The 27,521-nt window shown below is 42.9% G+C and overlaps 1 protein-coding gene across 3 annotated transcripts in view; it reads left to right on the plus strand.

Annotated features, from left to right (window-relative positions):
- The window catches only part of LOC118394804 (arf-GAP with GTPase, ANK repeat and PH domain-containing protein 3-like), a 231,845-nt gene that overhangs the window by 130,665 nt on the left and 73,659 nt on the right, over window positions 1–27,521 (plus strand). For all 3 annotated transcript variants that reach the window (XM_035788368.2, XM_035788366.2, XM_035788367.2), the window contains exons 9-11: window positions 1,364–1,450; window positions 10,282–10,386; window positions 16,181–16,352. In XM_035788368.2, the coding sequence (XP_035644261.1) occupies window positions 1,364–1,450; window positions 10,282–10,386; window positions 16,181–16,352 (364 nt within the window). The remainder of the gene's footprint in view (window positions 1–1,363; window positions 1,451–10,281; window positions 10,387–16,180; window positions 16,353–27,521) is intronic.

The following is a 27,521-nucleotide window of genomic DNA, read 5'->3' on the forward strand; positions in this document are numbered from 1 at the left end:
GACAAATATAAGACTTCTGTATATCTTGTATTGTATTTTATTTACAATGGTACTCTATAGAAAGTATATTATATACATATATGAAATATATATATAAATAATGCCTTTATTGTCCATCCTATATTTTGTGAGAACTGCAATGTTTGGCTCATTCTGTTGATCTTATTTGGGAGTGAAACCTGTGACTTGATTTGTATGGTGTCTGTATAGAAACGAAAATAATCAGAATAAAAAAATAAAATGTTGAAAATGATAAACCAGAGTTGGTTTACTTGAACTCGGACTCTACCTCTTTCCATTGGTGATTGATTGGGCATCCCTTCATCCTGTTCTGAGTGAGACCATAACAGTCTTGTCTGTTGGTTATGAGTGACATTCCTGTATTTCACCTGTTAGTCTGTGCTTTGGGGATATTCTGTGTACAAGTACTGTGTTTGTCAGAAAATGGGGTAATACTGTATTTTCGCTGCTTTTTCCCTCCACAGTCTGTCATTTGAAATGTAATGTGATGGCAGCAGGTGTTGGTGAAATGTGCTGCTGCACCTGTTCACTGATGTGTTCCACTGTTGTTTGTAATGACCATGTTCAACTGCAGCTGTACTAACCCTAACACTGTGATTGCCTTGAAATGTATTTTCCCTCCTGGTGTTCCAATAGGAATTTCAGAGGAATTTGAAAGGAAACACTTTATGAAACTCCTATATGATAACTTTCTTCATAATAACCTTCTTTTCCCCCTTACCTGCCTTTTCTCCTTTTTATTGCGTTTCAACTTGACTTGTCAATGTATCTATGCAAAACGGCCCAGCTGGGCCTTAAAACTTGATTTGGACTGACCTAGAAAGGCCCAATGTGGACCAAAGAGAGGGGTGTTCCTCTATGATCTGGAAGGGTCCACTGTGGGCCTGACAGAGGGATGGATCTCCCATGGGTTTACAGGACTGAGTCATGACTCAATGTGTGGTCGTCTTTTGGTCTACTACCTATTACGTGTTGGGATGTTTCTTCAGTGTCTGGTCTGTTCTGGTCTGGTCTTTTTTTATTACTGCACGCATGTCAATGTTACCGCTGTATGTTACGCTGGTCTGCTTGTTTGTTTACTTTCAAAGCTTTTGTTGTTGTTGAGAATTTTGTTTTGCAATGTTGAATTCGCCTCCCAACCGCTCTCCACACACGCACGCATCCCACACACACACACGCATATACACACACACATACCCCCCCACATACACACATCCCACACACTCCAACCTCCAAACATTCTCACCTCTGACCCACATGCTCATCTTGACACATGCACCTTACTCAACCCCCCCCTCCATGTTTTCTCCAGTGACCGACTGACTCTCTTGTTTCCTTGCAGTCACGGAAAGCCAACAGTGAACAGGCAAAGACCACTGACAGTAAAACAGATAGTATAGGCAGTGGAAGGGCCATACCCATCAAACAGGTGAGTGTCTCTCTGCTCCTACACTAGTCATAGATTGTGTCTGAAATCACACTATATTCCCTATATAGTGCAATAGTGCACTACATTTGCTCAGGGCCCTGGTCGAAAGTAGTGCATTTTATTGATTAGGGTGCCCCATGCTGATCACCAATGGGTATTCAGGTAAGCATAGCACATTCACTGTGTAAGTAGCACATTTCTCCCCTTTAGTGCATACACTCCCCAATGTATGTATTTGGACAGTGATGCAAATGTTTTTATTTGGCTATATACTCCAGTATTTTGGATTTAAGATGAAATGTTTCATATGAGACAACAATATAGAATGTCACCTTTTATTTGAGGGTATTTTCATTCATATCTGATTTACCGTATATAAAGTGCTTTCATTCCTAAATCTACTCCCCCGATTTGAAGTCATAAGTATTTGGACAAATTCACTTAGTGTATTAAAGTAGTCAAAGGATTTGTATTTGGTCCCATATACCTAGCACACAATGACTACATCAAGCTTGTGACTCTACAAACTTGTTGGATGCATTTGTAGTTTGTTTTGGTTGTGTTTTGGGTTCTCTTTCAAATACTGGTTTTGATGTCTCGCTCTGAGATTCGCTGAATAGGTGGATCACTATGGAAGAACCAATCACACAACGTCTGTCGGAGACAGACAGATCGAGTGGCAAATGAGGTGAGCCCCTCCCTCTTTATAAGGCGCCCCTCGCCCCACCCTCTAGTTACTCTCGTTCACTATGCTGTCTTCCTGCTTAACCTCGTGGTTCGCCTGAGAACAGTTAACGAAGCTCAATGTAGTGCCCCCCGCCCTCTTGTTCTTCATGTTGAGTACTGACCAAAATGAATGCTTTTGCTAAAAGTAGAATTAGCTTTTTGCTATTTTCTACTTGCTCTAAGTCTAGTTGTAACTAGCGTCACACGGCTAGCTAACGAGACTTGGCCAGCTGAGGCCGCAAGGCCTAGCTAACCCGTTGTGCCAGCTAACCACCACTTGCTCTTACTACCTGTACAGACGGTAGAATTGCTAGCTCTCTCTCGTTTAGCTTCAATAACGATGAATCGTTTTGTGTTGACTAAACTGACCGACCCAGCTTTTCAGCTCAACGGTCAAGCAAGTCTATGTTCACGGAAGAACTACGCTGCAACACGTTTGTGTTCTGCCAGCATTGTGCTACACTAGCTAGGCTATTGGCCCACGAGGCGAACGTTAGCAAGCTAACCACACAATTTGGTGGCTAGCTAGCTAACGCCTACGTTAGCCTCACAGCTTTAGCATTTATACACAGTACTCACTTCAGCTAGCCATTAGCCACGAGGCATCTAATGAGCTAGCTCATGCCTATCAAGGCTAAATTCGCAGCAGGCACAACTGTATTAGCAGGCCTTTTTCCATGAGTTGGGGCCAAAGGAAGGGTAACAGCGGCTTGACCGCAACCCAGTCAGACTCTGGTTCAATAAATGATGGCCACTGCTAATCTGTCTCAGGCAGGCGCTTGAACCCCCTCGCTCTTGCGTTTGCTACTCGATGATGATGGAAAGCCAGTTTTCTTCTCTCGCTTGGTGCATTTAACATTCACACGTTTTGTTGGCTAAACTGACCAGTTACACCTCAATGTGCTATGGTCAAAAGAGAATATAGCAAGGGCTTGTAAGTAAGCATTTCACTACACCTGTTGTAATTCGGTGCATGTGACAAATACAATTTGAGTTGATTTGAATACTTTACTCCCAGAGTTATCATGGGCCCCCGTATGCCATGGGAAACAAACATGCTTATGCAGCTCTCAAACGAGTCCTGTAAGGTTTTACTGAGTACCGGCCTTTGCTAGCTTTAGCTATGCTACTAGCCCTCACAGCTGTAATTTTACCACTTTGTCTGAATCGATCCTTGGCTCACCCTTCTACATATCCCATTATCAACACAGCGAATGCTAGCTAGATTAGCTCTCATATTTAGTTTGCCTAGCATTAAGTTGCTTGGTGCCTACTAACTGAACCAATCCCCCCAACCTGCGGTGATCCAGTCTACGAGACGGCGTAAAACAGGCTAGCTAACACGGCAAGGTCATCCCCTCTCGGGCTAAAGGTCTACGCTTTTCCTCCTCTATGCCTGATACTAGGCAGAGCGAGGGAACCAGGCTTATCCTTCATCTTAGTAGCCACTCAATGGCCAGGGAGGCTCTGTTTAGCAGAGATCACTCCTTATTTACGACCAGCCCTGGCAACTACCATTAAGCAGGGATCTTCTGACCTAAGAGAAGAGAGATGTTCCACCCTCACCCCGAGACTATGGCCCATGGGCCTGGCCCGTAAGATGATGAATCTGAATGTGACGTGACAAGCTTGCCGCTCAGTCAATTGAGACTATCCAGAGTGCCAGAGCCACTTCTACATGCTCACTGTATGTTAACAAGTGGTGCGGTTTTGAGAAGTGGTGTGACATGAGGCAGATCATTCCTTTACCAATGCTGTTTTATGAATGGGGATCGTCGCTTACAGTCTCCAAGCCTTGAGACCGGTCTATTGTGTTTCAGGCTATTTCGCAGCAGCCTTTAGAGGTGCAGGAAAGCATGTAGAATAAATATCTCCTTCAAAACTGCTTTACTTGATTGCCCTGACGTCTGCAAAGCGAGTGAGTGAGATGCACACACTGTCAGTCCACCAATTGTGCTTACAGTTTGCCCCAGGGTTTTCCAAGGTGACTTTTCTACCTAACCCCACCTTTATGACTAAGGTCGGCAATACTTATAATTGCCTAATCGAGAGCTTTTGGCTTTCCACCCGCCGCTCTTCTCTTCTACATAGGAGGAGCGTCTCCACCGTTTGTGTCCAGTTTCGCGCTTTCTTTGCACATTTACTTGGATAGAACAAGAGCATTACGAAAGAGCGATCAATTCTTTGTGTCCTGGGCACCTCCCTGCAAGGCTAGGCTCCTCTCTCATCAACGACTATCCCATTGGATAGCGGAGGCTATTATACTGGGTTATAATCGCAAAGGTTTTACAGCCCCTAGAGGGCCTGAGGACTCATTCCACCAGAGGTATCGCTATCACTTGTGCGCTGTTCAAAGGCATTTCTGTACAAGAGATTTATGATGCGGCATGTTGGGCCATTCTGCATATATTTTTTCAGTTTTACTAACTGAATTTCACTGCTCCTTCTTTGGCACATACACAGTCCTCAGTGTCAGAGCCTCTTGAGGGGTGAATGCAGCCTTAGCTTCGGAGAGTCTGTCTGCTATACGGGAGTTGGCTGTATTTGAAAGAGAACTCAAGGTTACTTGCGTAAGCCCGGTTTGCTGACAATATGAGTGAGATGCCGCACCGCATTTCCCTGCTCGCAAGAGCGCAAGGAAGAGAGACATGCATGAGAATAACCAGATGGTGGGGCGAGTGCACATGGCTCCTTATAAAGAGGGAGGGGCTCAGCTCATTCGCCACTCGACATGTCTGATTCCGGCATATGTGTGCGATTGGTTCTTCCATAGTGAGACGTCTCACTCATATTCTCAGAGAACTGGCATTACGCAATTAACCTTGAGTGATGTTTTGCCCAATAGGAACTGAATGGTGAATGATGACTGGAGTAATTTTCTTTGTAAATGAGTATATTAGATGTTTCTGAACTCTTCTTGTAAATAATCCTGATAATGCCATGATTTAAGAAAAATCATGAATGAATCATGAATAAGGATGAGTGAGAATGTTAGAGGCTACAACAAAACATGCTAACCTCTTACCATTAATAATAATTGGGGAGGTTAGCATTTTTCAGGGTTATAAACTTTGTCCCTCTGTAACTTTCAGCATTCACTACTTATTGATGATTATTCACAATCATGGTAGCATCCACGCTTACGTAGAAGTGTTCAAAAACGTCTTCTATTTTCACTTACAATAAAAGTGACAAAATTTACACAGTACATTATTCACCATTCACTTCCTGTTAGGAAAAACACAACCAAAACAAGCTGTAAATGCATCCAACAAGTATTTTGAGTCACAAGCTTGATGTAGTCATTGTGTGCAAGGAATATGGGACCAAATACTAAACTTTTTACTACTTTAATACACTATGAGTGAATTGGTTCAAATACTTATTCAAATGGGGCGGACTAGGAACACAAAGTGCTTTCATTTATAAACGTTAGAGCAGATATGAATGAAAATACCATAGGAATTAGAATACTACATTTAATTGTAATTTAATAGGATCTCTATGGAAAATATCCCAAATAAAAGTTGACATTCTGTACTGTTGCATATGCAACATTTGATCTCAAATTCAAAATGCTGGAGTATAGATATTTGTGCTTCACTGTCCAAACACATACAGAGGGGAGTGTATTTAAAAATGTATGTATATTTTAAAAAGTTTTGCGCATACTATTCCTGATCTGGCAAGTGTGTTTATGTGAGTGTTGAGGAAATGTTTGCTTTGTGGGTGGGCTGAATCATACAACTTTACAACCACCAGATGGCGACGTGATACCACATTACAAATGAAAGAAACCATTAAAGATTGTAATCATTAGAATCCCATTGCAAGTAGTGCTGTCTGAACCCCGAGGGTTCTTAGAATGAAAGGAAAAGGAACATCAGAAGGAGAATTTCCCTGCAAAGTATCAAGACATACAGATCACAATCTTTAGATTACTTACTTTCTGGACGTGTAGCTGTCAGGTTGGATGGGTTTGAAGATTTAGACTCACTATTAGCCTTGAGAATTTGTCATATATTCTGCGATCATATTGCAGTACGTAGGTGTCTCATATTGACAAGGTATAATTTTCAGCATTAGAGATTGTGGCTTGTAATTTCGTTGAAGGCAGTATTTGTTACATCCATCCCATTGTATTTTATTTGACCTTCTAATGTTATTAGACAAATACTCACTTTGTTGTCTTTTCATTTCCCAAGAAAATGTAAGCTTCTAAATCACTATATTTTCCTCGTTCCCCAGAAATCAATTTCCCGGAAACAACTTTGAGTAATTATAATGTTCCTATAAAACACTGAAAACTGTCGAGACCAGTGTAAGGATCACAAGCTTGTCTGTGTAACCAAGCTCCAAATATAGTTTTAATAGTCTTTGAATATGCGCTCCAGTCACCTTTTCGTCTCATTGATCACCTGGTTTTACTTAAAGGCACATCTCAATAGATGCTTCCGGTATGACATGACATGGCACAAGGTGGTGGGGGGGTTCCATTGCCCCTCCATTACTCCTCTATTGTTCCCACAAGTAAGGAGGGGGCAGACAACATCAGACCAACGCCTTGAATGGCCAACTCTTGAAGTTTGCAGTTGTTTAAAAAACCACAATTTTGCTCAAAACATATATATATATATTTACCTTAAGTGTGTACACATGACTTATTTACAGGAAAGGGAGATAACTAGTCTGTTGTCCAACTGAATGTATTCAACTGAAATGTGTCTTCCGCATTTAACCCAACCCCTCTGAATCAGAAAGGTGCCGGGGGTCTGCCTTAATCGACATCCATGTCTTCAGTGCCCGGTGAATAGTGGGTTAACAGCCTTGCTTAGGAGCAGATCGACAGATTTTTGTTTTTGCCTTGTCAGCTCGGGGATACGATCCAGCAGCCTGGCCCAACGCTCTAACCACTAGGCTATCTGCCGCCACAGGAGCAATTAGGGTTAAGTGTCTCTCTCAAAGGTACATCGACTTTATATTTTGGATATTGTTTTTCAACAGGAAAACTTAAGAAATAGAGTCTTTTAGTATACATTTTCCTTTCAAATTAAGCTAAATAGCCTGTATGAAGTACAGTGGAATCAAACATCACACTGAGTTGGCGTAATTTGTACTAAGAACCAGGATGAGGAGTGATTGACACATTGATTACTATTCTCTCCTGATTATATGAGGGCTTTCAGCAAGGGTTAGTATCCTAATCCTAGCATTATCCTTCTTACCCGGGAATTACGGGAACGATCAAAGTATACACTTAGTTTTTAAACGTGGTGGGCCAAGCATTCCCTGCTGTTCAGGACACTGTCCACATTTCTGCACAATTAGAATGAATACAAGTATAAGATGACAGATGAAACGCATAGTAGAAATGGCCAAATAAATCAAATCAGCCAGGAAACATTGCCAAACAAGCCAAATATAATGTTTACAAACTTTTTATTGAGTCTCATTTGATCCCAATCAGAATGGAACTGTAATGACCAGTACAATTCCCTCCATATCATTGACCAGGTTTAAGTCATGTTTAAGGGGATAAGACCAGCAGGGCCAGGTGAGAGGGAGGTCAGTTGACAGAGATCTTAAAGACCCCCCAAACATACTTACTGTGAGCTCTGCCATTCATTCTACCCATATGATAATGGCCTGAAGTAGGGCCTCTTCCCTTGGTGGGTATCATAGCAACCTACAATAAGAAGATAAGATAAGACCTGGCCAGCTCTCGTCCCATGATCTACCCAGGAGTGGTGGGTGGGTGTGGGCTATTAAGAGTAGCTTATGGCCTGCCCTGGCCAGTCAATAGCACAATACGGAAAATCAACGTGCCAATGTGAGCTTAATTACCCCTATTGGGCAAATTATACACTGCTCCCCACTCCACCTCCTCCCCTGCCTCAATCCACTGACCCTGAGCCCCCTCCTATCTGTAAATATTTTAAATAAAGGCAACAACACACTCACTGCCGTGGAGCTGTCAACACTTGTTTTTTAAAATTCTGGCCTTCGCTCTCTTCTCTCTATTTTCCCCTTTTCCAAACCCCTCTTCTCTTCCTCCTTTTCTCCTCCGGCTTGGCTGTCACAAAGGCCCGGGCTATCACCCAGCCACTGTGGCAGGATGCAGCTTATTTCTTTCCAGTAGCGTGACAATGGAAAGGGAAGACGCTATCTCCTCTGTGTAGATATGGCAATTATCTGGACACGGAGAGTGCGTTTGGCGATTGGCCGGTCTCCTTGGTCACAAAGCCTGAACATGGTGATCATGGTTGAGTGTGAAGTCAGAGAGAGCGGGAGGGAAGGAAGGAGAGACAGACGGTGAAACGCAATTTATTTTTAAAGTATTCACGACATGCGTCCATTGACTCTATTTCGGTCATGATAAAATAACACTATAGTTGCTGTAAGTGATCAAATTATTCTTTAACATAAATGTGAATTATAACTCAATTATTCTAATTGTTGGGAAGCTCAATGTAATAAAATATATTAGAGGATAAAACAATTTTATTCTGCTTTTGTTTCTGACAGTCAGATGAATTAAGCGGATGTATAAAGTACCTACATTGGACTACTTCTCAGTATTAGTATTGATCTTTTCAAACCAGTGATGAATTTATGTTGGTCCACTGATTGCATGTATAGATTTATGGCTTGGCTCAATAAGGACAGGAGATGTATAACATTATTTGTGTGTAAAAACATGCATTACACCGTCGCCAGAAGCCTTGTGACGGGACCATTTACTTCATGTGATCATAAAGCCATTACATTGTGTTTACAGTTCTTTTATTGACCAAATCATGGAGAAAAGAGTCTGTGCACGCTTTGATCAATTTTAGTCATTTCGTATACCAAGCTTTCGGGTCACAAAGACCAAATCATGAACAGTATGTATATGTGTATGTATGTGTTTCGCACATGAGAATACAAATACGTTTCTAAAAGCCGTCTTTGAAATATCCCTAATAACAGCAGTATGTCTTTGTTAAAATAAAAGCGTCTGCTAAATGGCATATATATTATTAAAATGGCAAAACAGGTATTGGGTAGTGGTTCTCAAACTTCAAGAAAAGGCCATCACACAAAGTGATGATCAGAGGCCTGCTAGGGCCCTCCAGTAGGGGGGTTATGGATGTTGTTCAGCAGGGTATAGGGGTCCTCTCCTTGGGCATACAGAGGCTGTCCTGGGGCCCCAGCATGAGTAGGTCAGGGCCAGATCAAGGCAGGGGCCAGGATTAGGATGATTGTCGGCCCCCAGCCTGGTGCCTGGGTCAACTAGGGTCAGCTCCTGATGTGTTAATTAGAATTATACAGCTCTGCAGGACGGCCCAGCCTAGGACAATATCGGAGGGTGAGGTTACCGTATTTAACACACACACACACACACACACACACACACACACACACACACACACACACACACACACACACACACCCTGGCTGTAAAAGCACAAACACTCCCCTGGTAATTCCCTAATTAAGCGTGCCCCTCCCCTGGTCCGTACCCCCAGAAAACCCTCACAGCCCCACAGAGCCCAGTGTTTGGCCAACTCCTGCAGAGGAACTGCCATTGTTTACCCTGGATTGTCCAAGCAGATAAGGCCAACCATCTGAGGAGTTAAGAGGCTCCAGAAGATAATGGTGGTGGTGGAATACAGGAGAGGGGCTAAGTCAGGCCTTTGAAGAGGGGGAGATCACACATCCTAATCCCTCGATGTAGAGGTCCTCCAAAGTTCAACTGGTCAGGACATAGGGATGAATGCATACAGGGGCAAATTGGATTGTCTCTGCTCACGTTGACTGTAAGAGTGTAGTTTGCAGTAGGACAGGACCAATTATGAAGGTTCAAGTGACCGCTGTTGAGTTGCGTTGACTATGAGGTTGTAGTGACCAATGAGAATCACAAGTTAAAAGGTTGTACTCGCATACTTACTCACATACATACAAGCAACCTGCTCCTGTAAAATTACCCCTCTGGTCAGATCTATGGATAGAGCAAGTGTCCTCATTGTCATCCCAAGTTTGTTGCAGTATATGTTTTAGTCCACTGTGTTTAGCGGGAGGAAGACATTTTCTGACCCTTTATTCTCCTCTTCTCTCTCCTCCAGGGCATCCTTCTGAAGAGAAGTGGGAAGTCCCTGAATAAGGAGTGGAAGAAGAAATACGTCACTCTTTGTGACAACGGCCTCCTCACCTACCACCCAAGTTTACATGTGAGTATCCAGACATTTGGTGTAGTTCCGTTTGCAGTGGACCGCTATGCAGGGAATAGAGAAACGACTACATGCGTGCTGGTCCCTCACAAAAAGTTGAAATGAACGATTTAACGTACATTCATCAACAAGGTTTCCAGAGAGACATAAAAGCTAGCAGAGATCTTCCACCCTCTGATTATAAGATCTCCATCTTAGATGACTGTTATCAGTGACGGCCCATGGAACAAGGGGTGTCTGCCCTCTTGTTCTAGTGGTACAAGTCTAAGATGTTGGTTGCTCCCGTGGGAGACCCGGGTTCATATCCAGCGTGTTACACCCGGTCCTGGAGTTATGGTAATGGAGACATACATGGCGCTAGCTGCTACTGCTGGGGGTCTGCTATGCGCCTGCCACGCCCGGCCACCACGCTAGCTTGTATTTATAATGGCGCTCGCCGCTGTGCGTGGCGCTTGTTGGAAGCTGAGGGACCTGCCACATCCGTCTCTGTCAAGAGTCCCGCTGGGCCACTAATACCTCTTAAACACTCCGCTGCAGCCTGCCGGCAGACAGCTCAGTCAGGACCCCCCCCCACAGCACGACACGGCTGCCTCATGCCCTGCTTGTCCCGGTCTACAGACCTCTAACCCCTCCCACTCCCACTCATGAGTTCTCGCCTTTGCATTTAATCCTTAAGAGTCTATTGACACATAACAACATAATAAAAAAAGTCCCCATCAAAAAATCTGTCAGTTTAAGCTAGAGAGAGACCAGGTTTTTGGCATGGACTTCGTCTCAATCCACCGCATTCGCATCAGTGAGATACCGAGCTACAGCGGTCTTCTCACGAAAACGGTTATAACGTCCAAACCGTTTCAGCTACTAACTATTATGACCACTCTATGGAAAGGGGAGACTGAGGAGCACGGACGAGTTCCAAGTGTCACGGGACTCGTCTGAAGGTAACCCATACAAACGGATGGAAGTCATTTTGTGTCAACAAAAAATAAGCGGTTAAATATGTCTCCACAAAACATATTTCCTGAGATTTCTTACACTACACTTACATAAACATTTTAGAACACCTGCTCATTCAAGGGTTTTTCTTTTATTTTTTACTATTTTCTACATTGTTGAATAATAATAAAGTCATCAAAACTATGAAATAACACATCCGGAATCATGTAGTAACCAAAAAAAGTGTTGAATGAAAATATATCATGCGCTAGCTAACTGGCTCTCATGAGGACCGCCACAGGAATGGAAGACCCAGAGTTATCTCTGCTGCAGAGGATAAGTTCATTGAGATTTACCAGTCTCAGAAATTGCAGCCCCAGTAAATTCTTCACAGAGTTCAAGTAACAGACACATCTCAGAATCAACTGTTCAGAGGACACTGTGTGAATCAGGCCTTCATGATTGAATTGCTGCAAAGTAACCGCTACTAAAGGACACCAATAAGAAGAAGAGACTTGCTTGGGACAAGAAACACGAGCATTGGACATTAGACAGGTGGAAATGTGTTCTTTGGTCTGGAATCCAAATTGGAGATTTTTGGTTCCAACTGCCTTGTCTTTGTGAGACGTGTGGGTGAACAGATGATCGCGTGTGTATTTCCCAACGTGAAGCATGGAGGAGGAGGTGTGACGGGGGTGCTTTGCTGGTGACACTGTGAATTATTTATTTAGAATTCAAGGCACATTTAACCAGCATGGCTACCATAGCATTCTGCAGCAATACACCATCCCATCTGGTTTGGGCTTAGTCCCACTATAATTTGTTTTTCAACAGGACTATGACCCAACACACCTCCAGGCTGTGTATGGGCTGTTTTACCAAGAAGGAGAGTGATGGAGTGCTGAATCAGATGACCTGGCCTCCACAATCCCCCGACCTCAACCAAATTGAGATGGTTTGGGATGAGTCGGACCGCAGAGTGAAGGAAAAGCAGACAACAAGTGCTCAGCATATGTGGGAGCTCCTTCAGTACTGTTGGAAAAGTATTCCAGGTGAAGCTGGTTGAGAGAATGCCAAGAGTGTGCAAAGCTGTCATCAAGGCAAAGGGTGGCTATTTGAAGAATCTCAATATAAAATATATTTTGATTTGTTTAACACTTTTTTTGGTTACTACATGATTCCGTATGTGTTATTTCATAGTTGTGATGTCTTCTCTATTATTCTACAATGTATAAAATAGTAAAAATGAAGATAAACCCTTGAATGAGTAGGTGTTCTAAAACTTTTGACCGGTAGTGTATATCTCCTAGATATAAGACAGACACTTCCAAACCCTATTCCTGGTGATTTATTTTTTGACTGTCTTTTTTTGCCGTTTAAGAATGTGTCATTGGATGCGTTTCTATGGGCTATAGTAGTAAATACCAAATTCAATATTTTATCAAATAACCCCAAACAATCTCATTCAAATAGCGAAATGATCCACTGTATGACCATCTTAAAACAATTCCATATGTTAGAATATGTTTAGTGAAAGTTGGAGAAGTATTGTGCACATTAACTCCAGATTTGTTTGACCTTAGAGTCCAATTTGAAATAGTATAATGTATATTAGCAAGATCATAGATTAACACTTCTCAGCAAAAGACATTCATACCTGAAAAAGCATTCTCATTTGCTTGCAACATACAGTAAGTAGACTAAATCTGGTTTTATGATCATAGATTAGCTTCAAGTGCCTCTGTGTCCACATCACCAACAAACTAACATGGTCCAAGCACAACAAGACAGTCGTGAAGAGGGCACCACAAAACCTATTCCCCCTCAGGAGACTGAAAGGATTTGACATGGGTCCTCAGATCCTCAAAAGGTTCTACAGCTGCACCATCGAGAGCATCCTGACTGGTTGCATCACTGCCTGGTATGGCAACTGCTCGGCCTCTGACCGCAAGGCACTACAGAGAGTAGTGTGTACGGCCCAGTACACACCTTTACACCAGGCGGTGTCAGAGGATGGCCCTACAAATTGTCAGACTCCAGCCACCCAAGTCATGGACTGTTCTCTCTGCTGCCGCATGGCAAGCGGTACCGGAGCGCCAGGTCTAGGTCCAAAAGGCTTCTAAACAGCTTCTACCCTCAAGCCATCAAATGGCTACCCAGACTATTTGCGTTGCCCCCCCTCTCTCTCTTTTACACTGCTGCTACTCTCTGTTGTTATTATCTATGCATAGGTAACTCTACCTACATGTACATATTACCTCAAATACCTAAATTAAGCGGTACCCCCGCACATTGACTGTTATAGTCTCGCTATTGTTATTTTACTTCTGCTCTTTAATTACTTGTTACTTTTATTTCTTATTCTTGTTTATTTTATTTTTTAACTGCATTGTTGATTAGGGGTCTCGTGAGTACACATTTCACTGTAAGGTCTACTACACCTGTTGTATTCGGCGCATGAGACTAGTACAATATGATTGGATGATATTCTTCTCGTGAGATGATAATGGATTAATTTTAGTACCCATTGTTAGCAGAGCAATGTAGCATTACAGTGATGTACAGATAATTGACAAAATAGGGAGTTGGGCCACAACAAGCTGCCAGAACAGTTTCAATGCACCTTGGCGTAGATTCTACACATGTCTGGAACTCTATTGGAGGGATGCGACGCCATTCTTGCACTAGAGATGTTGTGTTGTACTGATGGTGATGGAAAACGCTGTCTCAGGCGCCACTCCAGAATCTCCCATAAGTGTTCAATTGGGTTGAGATCTGGTGACTGAAACACACAGACGCATACACACACACACACATGCACTTTAAACCCCCTCTGCTCCTTTGAGACCCCTCATTGAAAGTCACTGAGACCTCTTCTATCATGGTAGCCAAAATAATGAACAACTGGGCATTTAACTTGGAGCCATACCTGTGTGGAAGTACCTGTTATATAATTTGTGTTCCACATTTACTCAAGTGTTTCCTTTATTTTGGAATTTACCCGTATGTAATTGACTAGTTAGCAGCTCTGTAGATCTAGATCATTATAGGTCGTAGGTCACCGGAGGAATGTCTATAAGCTCTGTCTGGAGTGTCTGTCTGCTAACTTACTGAGCAGAGGTGAGGCAGAGCAGGAACTGCTGTTACATTACTAGACACCTGTTTATTCCCATTCTGAGCAACCAAGCAGACAGAGGGGGAGGGAGAGAAGGGGAGAGAAGGAGAGATAGAGACAGCGGGTGTTATAGAGACAGAGCGACAGAGGGTGTTATAGAGACAGAGGGTGTTATAGAGACAGTGGGTGTTATAGAGACAGTGGGTGTTATCGAGACAGGGGGTGTTATCGAGACAGAGGGTCTTATCGAGACAGAGGGTCTTATCGAGACAGAGGGTGTTATCGAGACAGAGGGTGTTATCGAGACAGAGGGTGTTATCGAGACAGAGGGTGTTATCGAGACAGAGGGTGTTATCGAGACAGAGGGTGTTATCGAGACAGAGGGTGTTATCGAGACAGAGGGTGTTATCGAGACAGAGGGTGTTATCGAGACAGAGGGTGTTATCGAGACAGAGGGTGTTATCGAGACAGAGGGTGTTATCGAGACAGGGTGTTATAGAGAGAGAGAGACAGAGGGTGTTATAGAGAGAGAGAGACAAAGGTGTTATAGAGAGAGAGAGAGACAAAGGTGTTGCAGAGAGAGAGACAGAGGGTGTTGTAGAGAGAGAGAGAGACAGAGGGTGTTGTAGAGAGAGAGAGAGACAGAGGGTGTTATAGAGAGAGAGAGAGAGAGAGAGAGAGAGAGAGACAGAGGGTGTTGTAAAGAGAGAGAGATAGAGGGTGTTATAGAGAGAGACAGAGGGTGTTATAGAGAGAGACAGAGGGTGTTATAGAGAGAGACCGGGGGTGTTATAGAGAGAGAGAGAGACAGAGGGTGTTATGGAGAGAGAGACAGAGGGTGTTATGGAGAGAGAGAGAGAGAGAGAGGGTGTTATAGAGAGAGAGACAGAGGGTGTTATGGAGAGAGAGAGTGGGTTGGGAGCGAGAGCAACCGGGAAAGAGAGAAGGTGGGTAGGAGAGCGAGACATGGAACGAGAGCGCGAGGATCCCTTTAATTTCGCAGTCAGCCAAGCCATCCACACAATCACCTTCTGTTAATTCTATCTGCTACATCAATTAAATTGTTTGTAGAAACTAATTGAATGTGGCTTAATCACACATCTTAATAGCTTTGCACGCTTCGATCTGGCTGTTAATTCCAGCAATAAAATGAAATGAGAATGAGGAGCGCTAGCTGGCTGGGTAATTAGAGAAGAGGCAGGGGAAGAGATGAGTGCTTTATGGCACTGTGATAAAGGAAAGGAGAGAGATTTAGAGATGATGGGGGGGAGGGGGGTGCACCCAGTAACCCAGTAAAAGGCCGAGCAGAGCGCAGAGTTCTCCTCATTGATATCTGCTGATATCAATGAGTTTCACCTTGGCTTTCCTTCATCATCCACTTGGGATGGTGATGTTGTTTTAAATCGAAATCAAATGACCAAATTGAAAGAGAATGACTGTTTGCGTTCATTAGTCTACTCATTAAGCCTCTAAAAGCCAACTAGCTTGTGAGGCAGCATGAGCACAGGTGATACCTAAATGTTCTGAAACTTCTCTTAGCTGTCCATCAGTTGCTTTTGGTACTTTTTTATTTTGCTTTGAAGTGGATGAAAGATATATGTTACATCATAAAACAAAAGTGAAAAGTTATTTCTTGTCAGCTAATGGGGGCAGTTGGCGTTTTCTTTTTTTTGAATGAAATATCCACGTTTTAGAGTAATGACATTGACTCTGTGTGTTTTTTGTGATGCTTGTGTGTTCCAGGACTACATGCAGAATGTGCACGGGAAAGAGATTGACCTGTTGAGGACCACGGTCAAGGTGCCAGGGAAACGACCACCTAGAGCAGTCACCACTATCGCCCCCACCGCCAGCCCCAAGACAAACGGACTGACCAAGGACCGCAGCACCCTGCAGCTGGGCGTAGGCACCACAGGTAAGAGGGAATGCCTAGTCACCACACTGTGGGTCCATTCTAGACCTCTGTACCAGATATGGGTCAAAACATATGTCAAGCTAGCTTTGATTTAGATTACATGTTATAATAGAACAAATAAAATAATCACAAAAGCTTGAAGCACACCTCAATTACTTTGAAGACAAATGTACACTATATATGCAAAAGTATGTGGACACCCCTTCAAATTAGTGCATTCATATGTGGACACCCATTCCTGACAGATGTATAAAACCGAGCAATCAGCCATGCAATCTCCATAGACAAATATTGGCATTCAAATGGCGTTACTGAAGAGCTCAGTGACTTTCAAAGATGGCATCTTTCCAACAAGTCAGTTCATCAAATTTCTGCCCTGCTAGAGCTGCCCCGGTCAACTGTAAGTTCTGTTATTGTGAAATGGAAATGTCTAAGAGCAACAACGGGTCAGCCACGAAGTGGTAGGCCACACAAGCTCACAGAACAGGACCACCAAGTGCTGAAGTGGGTAGCGTGTAAAAATCGTCTGTCCTCGGGTTGCAACACTCACTACCGAGTTCTAAACTGCCTCTGGAAGCAACGCTAGAGCAAGAATTGTTCATCGCGAGCTTCATGAAATAGGTTTCTATTGCCGAGCAGCCGCACACAAGCCTAAGATCACCATTCCCAATGCCAAGTGTTGGCTGAAGTGGCGTAAAGCTCGCCTCCACTGGAGCAGTGGAAACGCATTCTCGGAAGTGATGACTCACGCTTCACAATCTGTCAGTCCGACAGACTAAGTTTGGTGGAAGAGGAATAATGGTCTGGGGCTGTTTAGGCCCCTTAGTTCCAGTGAAAATCTTAACGCTACAGCATACAATGACATTCTAGACTATTCTGTGCTTCCAACTTTGTGGCAACAGTTTAGGGAAGGCCCCTTCCTGTTTCAGCATGACAATGCCCCCGTGCACAAAGTGACGCCTATACAGAAATGGTTTGTCAAGGTTGGTTTGGAAGGACTTTCCTGGCCTGCACAGAGCCCTGACCTCAACCCTATCAAACAACCTTTGGGATGAATTGGAACTCAGACTGCGAGCCAGGCCTAATCGCCCAACATCAGTGCCCGACCTCACTAATGCTCTTGTGGCTAAATAGAAGTAAGTCCCCGCAGCAATGTTTCAGCATCTAGTGGAAAATCTTCCCAGAAGAGTGGAGGCTGTTATAGCACCAAAGGGGGGACCAACTCCATATTAATGCCTATGATTTTGGAATGAGATGTTCGACGAGCAGGTGTCCACATACTTTTGCGCATGTAGTGCATTTTGGACAAACTGAGAAGGTAGAAATTCCCCACTAATGACTGAAACAGGGTCAGATATTCCTCCTAACGGTTATGGCCAGGTTTGGGATTAAGGTCATCTGATTTTAGGTTCGTAGTTATAGGAACAACTTCTACCTCGAATCAAACCGCAACCAAGCACGGTGAACAACCACCGACCAAGTAATTTGCAGGATATCAACTGAATAGCTTAAGCTAAGCAACCTGATGCCCAGTCCAACTGTATGCAAGCCTCTATCGACTTCATGTCCAGTCCAACAGACAATCAATAGAGCTTCTTCAATGGACTGAAAGAGACACCAGGGACACTAAAGTATTCAGAGGAGGGGTTTCACATGAATACCATTCACTGCCCAGAGGATACAATAAAGTATGCTCCTAATAGGTGGATTTAGGTATGTAATATGTATTTTGTTGCTGTAATTGTGTGAAAGCTCTTTAGATTATGGTACAATGTCATAAAATGAGTCTCCACAAGCCAATTGTCTCAATGTATGATTTTTCATTATGCAGATGAGCCAGCACAATATAAAAACAATGATAGGATTACTGAAGGAGTGCTTGTGAGGCTATTAGATTCTACCTTCATGTACTAAATAGGGAATTGATGAATGAGATCCCCATGAAATATAATTTGTTTATAATAATTCATTTCAAAGAAAAGATAAGATTTATCCATTGAGGGACATTTTATTTTGTCCAGATGTAATAAGTTTGCTGTGACCTAAATTCCATCAGCCAAGTTTGTATGTAATGTCACAGGAACAATTATCAGGTTGGGGCTTGACTTGCGTGTCCTGCCAATACCAATGCCTTCCTTCCAGTCCACACGGCGCCTATAAATAGACTTAGCTGACCGGTTGGATGGCTGTCTACGAAGGTGCCTGCTCTGCTCTACTCTGCTCTGGCAGCTAGGCCGAGAGAGGCGAAGAGAAGCCAGTGATTCTATTTAGGGGTTAGGATTAAGAGTAATTAATACTAATTAGCAGAGTGGTCCCCAGAGGGGGGATAGACAGGGGGGGAGGGTAACGAGGGTGTCCTCTATCGGCCGAGGAGCGGGGTCCATGTTACCTCCTGCCATGGCTGTAGCTAATTGGAGTGTGCAGTAGTGGAAAAGACAGACCAGACAGCAGAGAACACTTGTGGCCCAGCCCTTTCTTATTTTGTTGGGTCCTGGCCAGGATTTGAACATCAGGACCCCACTGGACCACATTAATTAGTCAAATGGTAGAGAAGATATAGGAGTTTACAGAGTGAAGGATAGGAAGGTGGAGGTCAGGAGTTAACCTTCAGGATAAAAGTAGAGGAGAAAAGAGCAGAGGTGTCCCGTATCTGTAGGAGGGAGAGGAGAGTTAGGGAGAGGAGAGATAGGGAGAGGAGAGATAGGGAGAGGAGAGATATGGAGAGGAGTGGTTCTGGGGGCCGGAAAGAGGAAAACCACAGAAAATGATTTTGTCTTTTATAATGAATTCTTATTTTTCTCTGACAATTTTACTGTATTTGCACGGGTATATACACCCCCACATGTTGCCCCCAGAACAGCCTCATTTCGTCAGGGCATGGACTCCACAGGGATACTGGCCCATGTTGACTCCAATGCTTCCCACAGTTGTGTCAAGTTGTGTGGATGTCTTTTGGGTGGTGGACCATCCTTGATACACACGAGAAACTATTGAGTGTGAAAAATCCAGCAGCGTTGCAGTTCTTGACACACTGAAACCAGTGCGCCTGGCACTTACTACCATACCCCGTTCAAAAGCACTTAAATATTTTGTCTTGCTTGTTCACCCTCTGAATGGCACACATACACAATCCATGTCTCAATTGTCTCGAGGCTTAAAAATCCTTCTTTAACTGGTCTCCTCCCCTTCATCTACACTGATTGACGTGAATCTAGCTTTTCATAGCTTTCACCTGGATTCACCTGGTCAGCCTATGTCATGGAAAGATGTTTTGTCCACTCAGTGTAGTTTCACTCTGCTGTAAATACAGAGCTAGTAAAGGATATCTTTGTGACACCCCATTCTAGAGGTTCAATTTTTTTTGCATCCGGGAGGGGAACAATACGAGACGATTTGCGTTAATCTCCACTTAGGGGAGAAAGGTTACAAATCACGGCAGGTCTTCTCCCGTTTGGAGCACCCTCTCCTCTCCTGGTGCGATCGGCGTGAGTTTGATTTCATTAGGCATGCAATTGATGAAGGGAACAAAGGGGTAATTTGTCATTCATGGCGTCTGAATCGCAACCCTGTCTTTGCCTTTGGTAATTCATTCACTTCCATGGATCTAAAGACCTTTTATAATCACAGGGGGTGGAGGGAGGAAGGGAGGGAGGGAGATGGGAGATGGAGAGAAAGAGAGTAAATGAATGAACCCATGTGTCTATGAGTGAAAGAGTGTGCAAGCTTAATTCCTTTTCCTCTCTCGGAGTGTTCAGCGGAACCGTTTTAAATATGATCCTCTCTGTTAATACGCATCCAATGGTGTCACCCACGACAGATGCATTGTATCAAAGTATTAATGAGGCCCATCAGTTTTAATCAATCGTATGGGCGGCAGAGATGTACTGTCTGTGGGGAAGGTGCAGGGAGGGGGTGGTGTTTCGCTCGCGGTACAACTCCTTCCTTATACATTGTAAACCACTATTCCTCTTGCTCTGGGCCACACATACATACAGTCCAACTAGTGGGCACGGACTGACCACCACCACAACCATGCCTCTCTCACTGGCCACCAGCCCGGTGCGGGTGTGGAGGCTGGGGCTGGCCCCTAATGGTTCCTAAAGATGATGAGGCTGGTTGTGGAGGGGAGGATAGTTAGATGACAGGGCTGAGCCATAAAGGGGGGTGGTGGTGGTGGTGGCGGGTGGGCGGTCAGACAGGCGGTGTTAGTGAGCAGTGATAGTGATGATAGTGGTGGTGGATTGCACGGCCACAGCCGTTGATGATGTGCTGCTTTTCTCCTTCCTTTCCTCCCTCCCTCCCCTCGGTCCCCCACATTAGCATTAATGCCTCGTTATCCTTCTACTTGTACATAATGGCAACAACTCCCCGGTTGGGTCAGGCCTCGGCGTCACGACTCATCAGCCCTCTGAGGGCATGCATGGTCGCGCCGGCCCAAAGAGAAATGAGAGTCAAGACGACATTACCGCCACCGCCGCTCTGTAGCTACTCGCTAATCCATCGCTTCTACTTAGCTAACAGCCACAGCAAGAGCCAGCCCTGCTGCTGCTGCTCTTATTCAGCATGGAAACCACTCCTTTTCTCTCTCTCCTACACAGTTATATTTGTGAAACGAACATGTCAAATGAACATATTTCTATAATTGTTTTAAATGCCGGTATAGGCCTACATGATCGCTGTCGAGTTTTTGGACATTTCTATTAACTTTCAGGTGTTTACTAGCAATCTTATGCTGCTTTCACATATAATTGATGGTATTTTGCCTGTAATAAAAGGGCAATGTTTATATGACCCCCTTTACAAACAGGCCAATTTTTTACTTCATTCTTGACTGCATTCTCTTTTTATACCTCCCGTGCGCATGCCGGCGAATAGTGGTTGTTGTGGTGTGCCGATGTGGTTGGCCGTCTATATTAGTAAATCCATTATTCATTCATTTATGCAGGTCCTAAGAAATATTCTGAAACTAATAAAATGTATTTTCAAATAGAATGGCATATTTTGAGTTGAAATGATGTTACGTCCAAATGAATTCAATCAATAGTTAATTATTTTGTTCATTAACCCTTTGATACGTACCACCGAACGGGTTTGATCATTCTACAGTGGTCCTTGCAGCTTACGCTCAAACCGCTGTGATTAGAGTGCTTATTTAGAACATCCGGTGCTAGAGCTAGCCACACCGTTTTTTTCACAGAAACATGTTGCACAAACACAGTTCTTACAAAGTTATGTCCTGAATGTGACCAGTTTATTTTTGGATGCAATGTTCAGACATACATAGTAGTAGAGACAGCATAACACAATCATCCGAATCGGAAAATGTAGGCTACATTAGTCCTAGCGCTAACTGAGGAAAGATTGACATAACACAAGCAGTCATATTTAGCTAACTCTCGGCTGACAGAAACCACAATATGAATGATCTAACAGCAATTACTATGTACAATTCTTCACATCATGGGTGAGCTCACCATTGCTTGAAATAATTGAGTAAAACACTTTTAATAAATCTAAAGTAATCCGATTATGAGTCGTTTCTGCGCACCACCATGTTTGTTTTTTCAGGTCAACCAAAGATAAGAAGTGGAGACGAGATGAGTTTGGTCTGTTTGCAGTATGCATGTTGAAGGGGGTCTGTCTTCTACGATCATTCACTTCCCTTCATTCACTTCCGCAAGTTTACTCCGGAACCATTCCTTCATCTCATTATAACATCTTTGGTCTGACAGATGTTTACGTGACACCCAGAATTCATTGTATAATGTCAACAAACATGGCGCCACACATAGCTGGCAAATAGCTAAGCATTAGCTCATCATAATTTACACACATTCATAGGTGTCCATTACAATCAGAATGCATTATTTGTCACCAGTACTTGAAAACATGTGAATAAAACTGTAAATACATGATGCTACATAAATACATACATACTGTATGCTACAGTAGACACAACAACAAAACACAGAAAATAAGGCACTTACTTTGATAGGAACGCACACATGTTCAAAGTTATTATTTGAAAGTAAAAAAAGAATGAAGGCAAAGTGAGCATCAGACAGAAAATGTGCTACGAGGAAAACGTTTGTGCAAGACTGCGCAAATGTCTGCATACTTGATCTGCGGAACCACTGGGGAAGTGCTTTGGCTCTCCTCAAAGAGAGAAGTCCCGCTCAGTAAAACTTAAATTGTCCGCAACAGTGAAATGGGCTACTTCTATGTGAATTAATGAGGAGGTGGAACACAACTCAATTCCATCTGTTGTTAGAAAATAAAACTTGAAATTGACAAGTTGAAACAGCCTATAGATTAATAGCAGACAGCACTGTCCTGTTACGTAACAGTCACATTTTGGAACAGTGAGTGCATTCTGACATCACGTGCATAAACCAACTCACGCTGGGGCGACCGTTAGAGATATTTGGAACTCACGCATGAAAAGGTTTAAACAGACAAGACACACTTACCCCGATCACAGTCAACACACATATATTTTGAAGTAAGAATGTAATGGAATATAACAGAATAAAATACACATTTATTTTCCCACAAAACTTGTGTCACGGGAACGTGTGGTACCGCTGTCACCCCTTTGGGTTTTTGGAGTTGCCTATACTCGATCAAGCAAAAATAATAGTCCTACACTTGATTTGGGCTACAATATTGGCAGCTAAATGTTTCTGGTTAATGATAGATGAGCAAACCAAATGTGTAATAGATGAGCTATACCACCTCCACTTATTTCCCCAGCCAGAAACCAGTTAACCAAATCGCTATACAGAGGGTGATTCAGTGAAACAAAATCACATTGATGGAGACCAGTCAGTAAAGTCACAGGCTATTGTTCGGGAGTAGGCCTAGTCTACTAAATAATCCACTTGGTAAACTACATAACATGCTATCAAAATGCTGTAATAAATTAGCCAACCAGACAAGATGATCACAAGCAGCACTCACCTCAACTTAGCTAACCGTAACCTAATACAAACGGCTTCAGTGAAAACAAAAATCTGACATTGATAGATTTATCAAGACGAGACCACACGCTTCTCTCAAAGCAGCACGATGGCGTGCTGTCCTAATCAAAACGGTGCTGAAACTATCATCTAGGTGACCACAGGTGGGTAGGCTATTGCTTCAAATTTATTTCAACGATTGGATGACTTTGGGAGGTTCAGTAAGCAACAATTTGATACATGCCTTCAAATGCATTAGCCTACTTTATTCCAATATTTTCGTCATTCCGTGATATTTATTCCCACAGTAATTATTTTTGGATGCATCCAATTATGGTTAAGAAAACAGTACATGCTTATTGGGGTTCTATGCAAAAATATGTGAGAAGTGGCATGCCTTGCAAAATGTAGAACTGGCAGGAGGATGGTTACTGGCGCTGCTTAGCAACCATGAAGAGATTAAGAGCATAGAGCGTGCCAGTGCCGTCTCAGCATTATGGCTACATTTATAGTAAGCCATAGGCAGAAGTTTACAAAAAATGATTGCTTGGTCGTTAGGCAGAAATACAAGTTTAGGCTTTGATACCAGCAGTACCTTTGACATGTAAAGAAAAGGCGGGAAAAAGTAGGTGGTATGGTGAAGTTCACAGTTGCAAATGAGAACTTGTTCTCAACTAACCTGATTACATAAAGGTGAAATAAAATTTTAAAACAAGTTGGCAGAAAAACATATTGGTATGAAAGGGATATGTCTCTTATAAATTATCACAGGAATTACAATTATGATTTTATTTTGTCGCCAAAGTTTTCCACCAAAAACTTTTTCAGGAGTTTATTTTTGTAATGGTAGTATTTCTACAGTACAGTGCCTTCAGAAAGTATTCATATTCATTGTGTTAGAGCATGAATTCAAAATGGATTTAAAAAATCTACTCACAATCTACCCATCTACACACAATACCACATACAGTGGGGCAAAAATGTATTTCGTCAGCCACCAATTGTGCAAGTTCTCCCACTTAAAAAGATGAGAGAGGCCTGTAATTCCACTTCAACTATGACAGACGAAATGAGGGAGAAAAATCCAGAAAATCACATTGTATGATTTTTAATGAATTTATTTGCAAAATATGGTGGAAAATAAGTATTTGGTCACCTACAAACAAGCAAGATTTCTGGCTCTCACAGACCTGTAAGAGGCTCCTCTGTCCTCCACTCGTTACCTATATTAATGGCACCTGTTTGAACTTGTTATTCAGTATAAAAGACACCTGTCCACAACCTCAAACAGTCACACTCCAAACTCCACTATGGCCAAGACCAAAGAGCTGTCTAAGGACACCAGAAACAAAATTGTAGACCTGCACCAGGCTGGGAAGACTGAATCTGCAATAGGTAAGCAAGTTGGTTTGAAGAAATCAACTGTGGGAGCAATTATTAGGAAATGGAAGACATACAAGACCACTGATAATCTCCCTCGATCTGGAGCTCCACGCAAGATCTCACCCCCAGAAAATCCCAGAACCACACGGGGGGACCTAGTGAATGACCTGCAGAGAGCTGGGACCAAAGTAACAAAGCCTACCATCAATAACACACTACGCCGCCAGGGACTCAAATCCTGCAGTGCCAGACGTGTCCCCCTGCTTAAGCCAGTACATGTCCAGGCCCGTCTGAATTTTGCTAGAGAGCATGTGGATGATCCAGAAGAAGATTAGGAGAATGTCATATGGTCAGATGAAACCAAAATATAACTTTTTGGGAAAAACTCAACTCGTCGTGTTTGGAGGACAAAGAATGCTGAGTTGCATCCAAAGAACACCATACCTACTGTGAAGCATGGGGGTGGAAACATGCTTTGGGGCTGTTTTTCTGCAAAGGGACCAGGACAACTGATCCGTGTAAAGGAAAGAATGAATGGGGCCATGTATCGTGAGATTTTGAGTGAAAACCTCCTTCCATCAGCAAGAGCATTGAAGATGAAACGTGGCTGGGTCTTTCAGCATGACAATGATCCCAAACACACCGCCCGGGCAACGAAGGAGTGACTTCGTAAGAAGCATTTCAAGGTCTTAGAGTGGCCTAGCCAGTCTCCAGATCTCAACCCCATAGAAGATCTCCGGAGGGAGTTGAAAGTCCGTGTTGCCCAGCATCAGCCCCAAAACATCACTGCTCTAAAGGAGATCTGCATGGAGGAATGGGCCAAAATACCAGCAACAGTGTGTGAAAACCTTGTGAAGACTTACAGAAAACGTTTGACCTCTGTCATTGTCAACCAAAGGTATATAACAATGTATTGAGAAACTTTTGTTATTGACCAAATACTTATTTTCCACCATACTTTGCAAATAAATAAATAAAAAATCCTACAATGTGATTTTCTGGATTATTTTGTCTCATTTTGTCTGTCATAGTTGAAGTGTACCTATGATGAAAATTACAGGCCTCTCATCTTTTTAAGTGGGTGAACTTGCACAATTGGTGGCTGACTAAATACTTTTTTGCCCCACTGTAATGACAAGGTGAAGACATGTTTTTATAAATATTTGCAAATGTATTGAAAATGAAATACAGGAAGATCTCATTTACATAAGTAGTCACACCCCTGAGTCAATACTTTGTAGAAGCTTCTTTGGCAGTGATTACAGCTGTGAGTTTTTTCGGATAAGTCTCTAAGAGCTTTGCAAACCTGGATTGTACAATATTTGCCCATTTTTATTATTTTTCAAATTCATCTAGCTCTGTCAAGCTCAAGTTGATTGTTAATGATTGCTAAATCAAATCAAATCAAATCCAATTTTATTTATATAGCCCTTCGTACATCAGCTGATATCTCAAAGTGCTGTACAAAAACCCAGCCTAAAACCCCAAACAGCAAGCAATGCAGGTGTAGAAGCACGGTGGCTAGGAAAAACTCCCTAGAAAGGCCAAAACCTAGGAAGAAACCTAGAGAGGAACCAGGCTATGTGGGGTGGCCAGTCCTCTTCTCGCTGTGCCGGGTGGAGATTATAACAGAACATGGCCAAGATGTTCAAATGTTCATAAATGACCAGCATGGTCAAATAATAGTAAGGCAGAACAGTTGAAACTGGAGCAGCAGCATGGCCAGGTGGACTGGGGACAGCAAGGAGTCATCATGTCAGGTAGTCCTGGGGCATGGTCCTAGGGCTCAGGTCCTCCGAGAGAGAGAAAGAAAGAAGGAGAGAATTAGAGAACGCACACTTAGATTCACACAGGACACCGAATAGGACAGGAGAAGTACTCCAGATATAACAAACTGACCCTAGCCCCCCGACACAAACTACTGCAGTATAAATACTGGAGGCTGAGACAGGAGGGGTCAGGAGACATTGCTAGACAACCATTTAAGTCTTGCCATAGATGTTGAAGCTTATTTAAGTCAAAACTGTAACTAGGCCACTCAGGAACATTCAATGTCGTCTTGGTAAGCAACTCCACTGTAGATTTAGCCTTGAGTTTTAGGTTACTGTCCTGTTGCGAGGTGAATTTGTCTCCCAGTGTCTGTTGGCAAGCCAACTGAACCAGGTTTTCCTCTAGCATTTTGCCTGTAGGCTTATATATAGCTGTATTTGGATTATTTTTTTATCCCCAAAAATTCTCTAGTCTTTGCCGATGACAAGCATACACATAACATGATGCAGCCACTAACATGCTTGAAAATATCGAGACTGGTACTCAGTTATGTGCTATGTTTGGGGCAAGTCCAACACAACTCTTTGTATTCAGGACAAAAAGTTCCGTTTTTTGCCACATTCTTTTCAGTATTACTTAATATTTTTATTCTGTACAAGCTTCCTTATTTTCACTCTGCCATTTAGGTTGGTATTGTGGAGTAGCTATAATGTTGTTGATCCATCCTCAGTTTTCTCATATCACAATCATTCAACTCTTAACTGTTTGAAATCTCCAGCAACTGAGATAGGCAGGACGCCTGTATCTTTGTAGTGACTGGGTGTATTGATACACCATCCAAAGTGTAATTAATAACTTCAGCATGCTTAAAGGGATATTCAGCTTCTGTTATATTTTTACACATCTACCAATTGGTGTCTTTCTTTGAGAGGCTTTGAAAAACCTCCCTGGTCTTTTTGGTTGAATCTGTGCATGAAATTCAATACTTGATTGAGGGGCTTGCCATAACAAAAGGGTTGAATATTTACTGAATCAAGACATTTCAGCTTTACATTTT

Source organism: Oncorhynchus keta, chromosome 15, assembly GCF_023373465.1.
Source record: "Oncorhynchus keta strain PuntledgeMale-10-30-2019 chromosome 15, Oket_V2, whole genome shotgun sequence".
NCBI classification, from domain to species: domain Eukaryota; kingdom Metazoa; phylum Chordata; class Actinopteri; order Salmoniformes; family Salmonidae; genus Oncorhynchus; species Oncorhynchus keta.